The sequence below is a fragment of the Trachymyrmex cornetzi genome, unplaced genomic scaffold (assembly GCF_001594075.2).
Source record: "Trachymyrmex cornetzi isolate Tcor2-1 unplaced genomic scaffold, Tcor1.1 scaffold485, whole genome shotgun sequence".
Lineage (NCBI taxonomy): Eukaryota > Metazoa > Arthropoda > Insecta > Hymenoptera > Formicidae > Trachymyrmex > Trachymyrmex cornetzi.
In genome coordinates, this window is record NW_017299674.1 from 145,597 (window position 1) to 156,237 (window position 10,641).

Consider the following 10,641-nt stretch of genomic DNA (forward strand, 5'->3'; position numbering starts at 1 on the left):
GAGGTAAAATTTTGTGAAATACGAAAGGGTAAACAAAATAGGTAGTGGGAAGGTAACCAGTTGTCATCTAGTATAATTTTCAAAGTAATTTTTAGAACTATGATATTGCTTGTATTATCGGTAAGTAGGAAACGGATAGTTTTTCTGTATCACTTTGATTATTTATCCCCTCAGCTTGTTTTTTAATATTGATCATTTCAGATGTGTATACTAACATTCCAATAGATTTAGCGATTGAAGGAATTGTAAACAGATGGGACTAAATAGCAAATCAACTTTACCAAAATAAATGAATTTATTATTTCTGTAAAATTAATCTTGAAGTCAACATATTTTCAATTCGATAATAAATACTACAAACAGATATTCGGCATGCCTATGGGGGATCTCCACTCTCTCCAGTTATATCTGACTTAGTTATGGAGGACATTGAAAGTAAAATCCATTCTACGATTCACATCGATATATCTAAAAAAACGGGTAGTTTTTCTATATCACTTTGATTATTTATCCCCTCAACTTGTTTTTTAATATGGATCATTTCAGAAATGTATACTATTATTCCAATAGATTTAGCGATTGAAGGAATTGTAAAAAGATGGGACTTAATAGCAAATAACACTTTACCAATAAATGAATTTATTAATTCTGTAAAATTAATCTTGAATTCAACATATTTTCAATTCGATAATAAATACTACAAACAGATATTCAGCATGACTATGGGATCTCCACTCTCTCCAGTTATATGACTTAGTTATGGAGGACATTGAAAGTAAAATCCATTCTACGATTCACATCGATATATCTATATATTTCAAATATGTTGACGATATTTTATTAGCATTGCCTAAAAATCAAGCAAATCAACCTCTAAAAATATTTAATATTAAACATAATAGAATCAAATTCACACTGGAAGAATATGAGGATAATAGAGTGAACTTTTTGGACGTAACTATAAAAGTAAAGGATAATAAGATGATCTTTGATTTATATAAAAAACCTACGAACTCAAGAAGGTTTCTAAATTATCACTCGAACCATCCTACTGTCCATAAAAAAGGTGTTATTACGTTATTATTGAACAGAATTATTGTATTCCTGTCACATCCAAGTTTTCACAAAAAAAATATCGCGGACATGATATACATTCTATTAAATAACGGTTATCCATTAAATTTTCTATTTAATACAATAAATAATAGAATCAAATCTTTAATTCACAAAAATGATTACAAGTAAACTATGGGATCTCCACTCTCTCCAGTTATATGACTTAGTTATGGAGGACATTGAAAGTAAAATCCATTCTACGATTCAAATCGATACACCCATGTATTTCAGATATGTGGACGATATTTTATTAGTATTGCCTAAAAATCAAATAAATCAAACTCTAGAAATATTTAATACTCAACAAAACAGAATGAAATTCACACTGGAAGAATATGAGGATAATAGAGTGAACTTTTTAGACATAACTATAAAAGTAAAAGATAATAAGATCATCTTTGAGTTATATAAAAAATCTACGAACTCAGGAAGGTTTCTAAATTATCACTCGAACCATCCTATTGTCCATAAAAAAGGTGTTATTACGTCATTATTGGACAGAATTGTATTCCTGTCACATCCAAGCTTTCACAAAAAAAATATAACGAACATGATAGACACTCTATTAAATAACGGTTATCCATTAGATTTTCTATTTAATACAATAAATAATAGAATCAAATCTTTAATTCACAAAAATGATTACAAGTATACAAATCAAAATGAACCTATAGATATTAATATTAGAAAATTTTATACTTTTTTTACCATATGTCAACAATTTAATTGAAAAATTTAAGAATGTATATAGGAAATACAACATGAATATTGCATATAAACCTACTAATAGCTTAATTAAATTTATTAAAACAGGGAAAGATAAATTAAATATAATTGGATAATAATCATGTGGTATACAAAATCAATTGTCGACATTGTGAGTGTTCTTATGTAGGACAGACTAAAAGAAAACTTAAAACTAGAATAAAGGAACACAAAGCAGACATAAAAAAATTAAATAATCTCTTAGTAGTCTCATGTCATCGGCTTAATTTTAATCACGAAGTGGATTGGAAAAATATTGAAATTTTAGACTCTGAACTATCATTTTACAAAAGATCCATTTCTGAAATGATCCATATTAAAAAACAAGCTGAAGGGATAAATAATCAAAGTGATACAGAAAAATTATCCGTTTTCTACTTACCGATAATACAAGTAATATCATAGTTCTAAACATTACTTTGAAAAATATACTAGATGGCAACTGGTTACCTTCTCCTTACCTTTTTCGTTTACCCTTTCCTATTTCACAAAATTTTCCCTCTCTTTTAATGATAGAGACCTTCTAGAGAACTTATAAAATAAAGAAATTACAATCTAAACTCATTTAAAACCAATCTCTCACAGTAATAATTTGACAAGAAGTAATCTTCCATTGTGAATCATCAAACGGAAATTCAAGAATTGGGTAATGTTATTAAAAAAAAGTTTTATTTTTATTTTTATTAAAACAATTTTTTATTTTTAATAAAGAATCAGCTTCATAATTGAAATTGAAAATTCATTACTGGATTATTAGTTTGGAAACTTTATCTTATAATTTCAATGATATTATATCAAACTGATGAGCAATTATGCATAGGTGGATACTATCATTTAAATAAATACGAACTATGGATTGAAATTTTAATTTGACTAGAGGATATTAAGTAATTGAGCAATTACATTGTAACGTTAGCCGACAAATTATTAGCGCACATAATTTAATATTTTAATGTTGATTTATGATTGTAATACTGATGATGGCCATATTCAAGGCTGAAACGTCTATTTTTTGTAAATGATAGGATTATTTTATTAATGTATATTACTTATGTCGATCTAATTAAATAATTTTGTAATTTTTTTTGTAAACTGTATCAAGAATATATATATTATTCAATATAGGTTAGAAACGTAGTACGAATATAAAACAATATAATTAAAAAGGCATATAACCAGGAACGCCTGATATAGATGGCTTCAGAATATTATATTTGATATAGTACAATAAATATATTTATTGTATTATATCAAATATAATATTCTTAAGCCATCTATATCAGGCGTTCGTGGTTACATGTCTTTTTAATTATATTGTTATATACAGGGTGTCCGAAAAGTGTGGAAACGGTCGAATATCTCGAGAAATACACATCGGATCAGAAATCTGAAAATATACGTATTCAATGTTTTCAAAAAAGCTATCTTTTGACATCTAACATGACCCCCCACCTACCATCCGCTGGGGGTGAAAGCAAATAATGAAAAAAAACAGAAAAAATATTAAATAATTAGTTAGAAGAAATTAAACTGATAGAAATGTTAAAAAGATAATTGTCATAAGATAAACGCAGTATGATCGCATTACTCGGTTCACACGCAATGCAAATTTTGCTCGGTCTTCCGCCTTATAATGTTCGTTAAATATGTACATCGAGAAAGCTGTAATCAGGGACAGCGAGAATGTTGCATTCTGGCGGCGAGATGTTGTATCAAATAGCCGTGAAACACTTGAAAGTTCAACCACATACGAAGAGAAATTTCTAATGTTTATTCTATGGGTCACCTTCATCGAAACGACACAAGGTTCTTTCGTACGCGAATCGTACGTTTTCATACTTTTTCAACAGAGCCGCATACTTCGTTTCCTCGAGACTCAGAAGATTTTCTGGTGGGCAAGTCGTAGCAATGAGTTCAATGAATGTTCCATACTACATAATACATATGTATTCATTAGAAATGTTTTTCTGTGCAAAGAGCCCTCCGCAGATGTGAAAATATCTTAGATGATGAAAGTTCCAATAATTTTATTGCACAAAATTCCAACCTAATTAACTTTCTGTGTTTGAACTTTCATACATATGTATGTATGTTTCTAAGCAAAATTTGTATTGGAAATACATACTTATCTTTTTAATATTTCATATGTGTGTATGTATTTATACTAGTTTAAGTTCTTCTAACTAATTGTTTAATATTTCTTCCGTTTTCTTCTCACTATTTGCTTAAAAATTTCCATCTTTTTTATTCAGTATTCTGTCTGTCGTTGTAATTGGGCATAATGGCTTTGACAGAAAAAGAAAAAATTAAAATCGAAAAATTACCCGCCCATCCACCTCCAGGGTGAGAATATGCTCTGTTGAGTGTTTCTTGAGATATTTTAAACGTTTTAGACTCATTTTTTAATTTCACTGATTACAGCGTTATCTGTCATCAAAAAAATGTTTGTAATAGTTAAAATTTATGTAACTTTTTCTGAAGAAGCGAAATCTGCAATAAAAAATGGGGGTTCCCATTAAAAATTTTAAACTTACCCTCTCTTTCACCCACAGCGGGTGGGGGTGGGGGGTCATGTTAGATGTCAAAAGATAGCTTTTTTGAAAACATTTAATACGTATATTTTCAGATTTCTGATCCGATGTGTATTTCTCGAGATATTCGACCGTTTCCACACTTTTCGGACATCCTGTATATTATTTTGACTAGTAAGATCAAGTGTGCGGCGAATGCTCAACCTTTTTAATTGTTTATTTTGAAGTCACGTATTGAAAGTTGATTTCTTCGTGTACATTAGAATGGTTGCATTCGGTACGACTATCTTTCACTGAGAACTCAGTGAGCTCTTGTATCTGCTTGGTTTACATTTTTACATGTAACAGAATATGCCAATCACGTTCAAGAGCTCACTGCACGCTCAGTGGGCGGTCGTCGTAGTAAATGCACTGCATGTTTATACATCCATCTAAATATATGTACATTTAATGTTGAACAGACCCAAAATCTGCAATTTGCATATATTGTGGCAGATTTCGAGTCTATACATTGAAATGTACGTACGTTGGATAGTACAAACCCGGAAACTGCCATTTGTATATATTATGGCAGATTACGGGTCTGTACATCGAAATGCATGTACAACCGGTCACCAAAAGTTGCAACACTTTCTTCGATGGCAAGAAGAGAGAAAATATTTTCACTTTCGATTTGTCTATTTCCCAGTAAGACATCGCATATAAAACAATTTACAGTCAACGACTATGTATTATTACTCGACATCATATGCTGGATACTGTTTATCCTATGTCAATCAGTATGCTTTTTTTTCTTCCGTTATAAATAAAAAAGGAATTTTAATCAATTGATTCTTTTATACGCTGTATGCATTATATGATATGTAAAAGCGTGCGCTACGACAACAAGGCTGCTTTCATATGCAACGTTATTTGCGTAAGCGTAACGTTATGTCAACCAATCATATCGTATCAAATTATATCAACTATAATTGTTACTCTAATTGACACAAATTGATTGGCTGACGCAAGATACGCTTAGGCAAGATATGCTGTATGTGAATTCAGTCTTAAGCTCGTGGTACATATTTATACTACGTTTACAAGACCCGATTGTCGACGAAGTTATATTATTGATATGTTAAGGCCTATACACAGTATAAGGAGTATTAGGAACAGCAATAAATATTAAGATTTCAACTTACCAGTTACATCGTAATTCACGGTTTCTAATATAAGTTGAAATCTTGATAATTATTCCTGCTCATAATATTATGCACAGAGCTTTATAGCTACATTAGAATGGATGCATTCGGTACGACGACAGCTCACTGAGCTCTTGTATCTGTTTGGTTTATATTTTTAGATGTAACGGAATATGCCGATCACGTGCAAGATTTCACTGCGGGCTCAGTGAGCTGTCGTCGTAGTAAATAAATGCATTGCATGCATACACATTGGGCGCGTTCAGCGGATTCAACAGTTGAGTGAGCGGTCCCTGTTATTGGGATATTCTTTTAGATCATCCAATCAGAATTTTAGATCTAGAAGAATACCCCAATAACAGCGAGCGCTCACTCACTTTTAGCGACCGAGCCCTGGTCTAGAACGCTTAAAGGACAGCACATTTTCCAGGACACAGACTAGAATGGCAGCTTCCGCGACGAAACATTTTCCAGTACATTGATTAGAATAGCAGCTTCTGGGATAGCACATTTTCCAGTATACTGACAAAAATGGCAGCTTCCGAGACAGTACAAAATTTTTCCAGGACATCGGCAAGAATGATTGTTTCAAGTGCATTTCGTTATTCACATATAATGCAGTACCTAAACTACTTGACTGTATATGTATACAAAATGTTTCGTAATGGAATTACGAAACATGGAATTACGAATGGAATGGTAACTCTTAATTCTGGATCTTTGTGATTAAAACCATGTTATCCAAAGTTGTCTGAAAAAGAGATTATATTAAATTAAATGTTATAACCTTGATATCTTGATATTAGTATTTTAAAATTGTCTTATGTGCCTATCTCATAGACATAGTATAGATCTCCATTACACGGCACGCTTTACGCCGAAGTTATAACATCGATGTCATGAAATTGGCCAGTCATAGCTATTCCTCTGAAGAATGGAATGGCTATGATTGGCCACTTTCATAACATCGATGTTATAACTTTGGCGTAAATCGAAACGTGTAAACGTAGTAATAGATAGACCGAGCATTGTCATATGCCAGACAAGGATATTGATCACTGGCGCGTGTGAGAAGGAACACAATTGGAATTTTCGTTTTCTCTCTAACAGAAAAAAGTGGGGAGGGGTGCATCGTGCGCGATCGTGTGTCTGCTCCATAGACACACATATAGAGAATAGACGCACGATCGCACATGATTCACCTACCACTTTCATTCGTTAGAGAGAGAACGAAAAACCCAATTGTGTGTTGCCTCCTTCTCGAACGTGACTGCCATGTCTCGCACTTATATGCTCGGTCTATTTATACTATATGTAAGGTCTATCCTTAGGCGTTGTTACTAGTTTTTGGGACGTCCTGTATACTTAATAAAATGATTTATGTCCTGAAAACATTGTACATGAATAAAAAGATGTCTCCGAAACTGCCATTCTGAAAGATGTCCTTGAAAATGTACTGTCTCGGAAGCTTCCGTTCTGGTCAGTGTCCTGGAAAATGTGCTGTTCCGGAAGCTGCCATTCTAGTCAATGTCCTGGAAAGGGTGTTGTCCCGGAATCTACCATTTCGTGAATGTCCTGAAAAATGTATTGTCTTGGAACCTGTCATTCCGTGAATATCCTGAAAAAATATGATGTTTCGAAACCTGCCATTCTGTGAATGTCCTGGAAAATATACAGTCCCTGAACCTGCCATTCCGTGAATGTCTTGGAAAAATATGTTGTCCGGGAACCTGCCATTTCGTGAATGTCCTGGAAAAATATGTTGTCCCGGATCCTGCCAATTAGTCAATTCTTCTGTATACATTTTGTTGTCCCGGAACTTGCCATTCCGAGAATGTCCTGAAAAAATATATTGTCCCAGAACCTACCAGTCTGTGAATATATCCTGGAAACATATGTTGTCCTGGAACCTGCCGATCTGTCAATGTCCTGGAAGAATTTGTGCCCTGGAATCTGCCAATATGTGAGTGCCCTGGAAACTGCCAAATTCGTTTTTTTTCGAAAACGATTAAAAATAAATTAATTTTACTTGAATGGAAGGCAGAAAACAACAAAAGAAGCTTTATAAACCTGTTTTTAACTAATTCTATTTTCGGTCCCGGAAGGCTGCCCCTGGACATACATACATATATACACAGGGTGTCCGAAAAGTGTGGAAACGGTCGAATATCTCGAGAATACACATCGGATCAGAAATCTGAAAATATACGTATTCAATGTTTTCAAAAAAGCTATCTTTTGACATCTAACATGACCCGCCATCCCCACCCGCTGTAGGTGAAAGAGAGGGTAAGTTTAAAATTTTAAATGGGAACCCCCATTTTTTATTGCAGATTTCGCTTCTTCAGAAAAAGTTACATAAATTTTACCTATTACAAACATTTTTTTGATGACAGATGGCGCTGTAATCAGCGAAATTTAAAAATGAGTGTAAAACGTTTAAAATATCTCAAGAAATACTCAAAGGATCAAAAAAATAAAAATGTACGTATTCAATGTTATCAAGAAAGCTATCCATTGACAGAAAAATTCTACCCTTCACCTACCATCCGCTGGGAGTGAAAGGGTAGGTAACTTTAAAATTTTAAATGAGAAAACCCCATGTTTTATTGCAGATTTTGTTTCTGCAGAAAAAGTCGTATTAACTCTTTAACGCCGAGATGTGCTGAATTTCGACATGGATTTCAACCCCCAACAATTAGCAGAAGAGGACGTAGACAAGTATCGGAAGGTCCATTTGTATGTAATAAGGTATCAGAAACGTGTTCCTGATAGTTAAACTTCGAAAACGTGTACTGTATACAATTTTCATTTTTCGATTTTGAGTTCACAATGGCGCCTATAAGCTCAAAATTTTTCGAAATTTTACGTACGGCGAGTAAATTTGCAATAAATATGCCCGAATTCGATTGAAACTTGTTATTTGGGGGTTTTTGGGATCGCTGATTACGAATGTGAAGTCAGAATCCAAAAATTCAACTTGACGTACCTACAATGGCAGACCAAGTTTTCAAAATTTGAAGTAGCGTCCTTTGCCTTTGAATATTTCAAAGTTTCCCGATTCTCACCGCGAGGAGGTGGACGATTTTGAGAATCTTTTTTTTTGTTTTTTATTTTTCCTTTTTTAGTTTTTTTAGAATGTTTTTAATTTTTTTGTTTTTTTTAGTTTAATTTTTTTTATTCCCTTTACTCGATTTTTTAAAAATATATACATACATATGTATGTTAACTACTGAATGAGATGTTCAAATTGATGTCCCTCAGCAACTTGACAATATTCCAATCGTGCATAGAAGTTATCATTAACTTTTTGCAACGTTTCTCGAGTTATCGTATTAGAACATTCGATTATTCTTTCTTTTAACTCATCAGATGTCTGTCGGCTTTGTTTCGTACACCTTGTTCTTCAAAAAACTCCAGTAAAAATTATCCAGAGGAGTTAGATCAGGTGACCTCGGTGGCCACTCAATCGAACCCCTCCTACCAATCCAACGCCCGGGGAAAATGTTGTTCAATAGATTGCGTGCAATTAAACCGAAATGACACGGAGCTCCATCCTGTTGAAACCAGACATTGTCAAACGCTATACCAGAAATATTTCGGATTGCAGGTATAATCTCGTTATTCAATAAATTAAAGTACCTCTCAGCTGTGAAATTATCTTCAAGGAAGAAAGGCCCAACAATTTGATTGCACAAAATTCCAGCCCAAACATTAATTTTCAGTGGATGTTGTGTGTGGATATCTCTCATCCAATGGGGATTTTCGTCTGACCAATATCGCATGTTGTGCCTATTAACTTCTCCATTCAACTGTAAAGTAGCTTCATCGGAGAAGCATATCCAAAAAGGAAATGACTCATTTTCGTCACACCGTCTCATCATTTCCTCACAAAATTCTAATCTGCGATCGAAGTCGCCTTCCGAAAGTTCTTGCACATATTTTATCTTATAAGGATGGAACTTATTTGCTTTTAATACTTCATGGACAGATGATTTACAGATACTAGTTTGTTGCGCAATCTTTCTAACTGAAGTATGGGCGTTCTCAACGACACTTGCACAGACCGCTAAACTGTTGTCTTCGTTCGTGGCCGTTTTTGGTCTCCCTGTTTTTGGTCGATCTTTGACAGAGCCGATATCATTAAACCGAGAAACAGTTTTACAAACAGTTTATTTGCAAATGGGTAGACGATCTGGATGAGTATCATTAAATAGGCGGGCGACTTGTTCGTATGATCTTTTTTTATCGCCGCATCCTCGCAGAATAAGGATTTCGATTCTTTCTTTTTCTGTCAAAGACATTATACATACATACATATGCCCAATTACAACGAGAGACAGAATACAGAATTTTTTAAAATGGAAGAAATGTTAAGCAAATAATGAAAAAAAAACAGAAAAAATGTTAAATAATTAGTTAGAAGAAATTAAACTGATAGAAATGTTAAAAAGATAATTGTCATAAGATAAACGCAGTATGATCGCATTACTCGGTTCACACGCAATGCAAATTTTGCTCGGTCTTCCGCCTTATAATGTTCGTTAAATATGTACATCGAGAAAGCCGTAATCAGGGACAGCGAGAATGTTGCATTCTGGCGGCGAGATGTTGTATCAAATAGCCGTGAAACACTTGAAAGTTCGACCACACACAAAGAGAAACTTCTAATGTTTATTCTATGGGGTCACCTTCATCGAAATGACACAAGGTTCTTTCGTACGCGAATCGTACGTTTTCGTACTTTTTCAACAGGGCCGTATACTTCGTTTCCTCGAGACTTAGAAGATTTTCCGGTGGGCAAGTCATAGCAATGAGTTCAATGAATGTTCCATACTACATAATACATATGTATTCATTAGAAATGTTTTTCTGTGCAAAGAGCCCTCCGCAGATGTGAAAATATCTTAGATGATGAAAGTCCCAATAATTTTATTGCACAAAATTCCAACCTAATTAACTTTCTGTGTTTGAACTTTCATACATATGTATGTATGTTTCCAAGCAAAATTTGTATTGGAAATACATACTTATCTTTTTAATAT

At 33.5% G+C, this 10,641-nt stretch overlaps 1 protein-coding gene across 1 annotated transcript in view; it reads right to left on the reverse strand.

Moving 5' to 3' along the window:
• Positions 1 to 8,964: 8,964 nt before the first annotated feature.
• Positions 8,965 to 10,641, reverse strand: part of LOC108765352 (uncharacterized) — a 3,949-nt gene continuing 2,272 nt past the window's right edge. The window contains exon 2 of the mRNA XM_018514028.1: positions 8,965 to 9,704. Coding sequence (XP_018369530.1) covers positions 8,965 to 9,704 — 740 coding nt within the window. The remainder of the gene's footprint in view (positions 9,705 to 10,641) is intronic.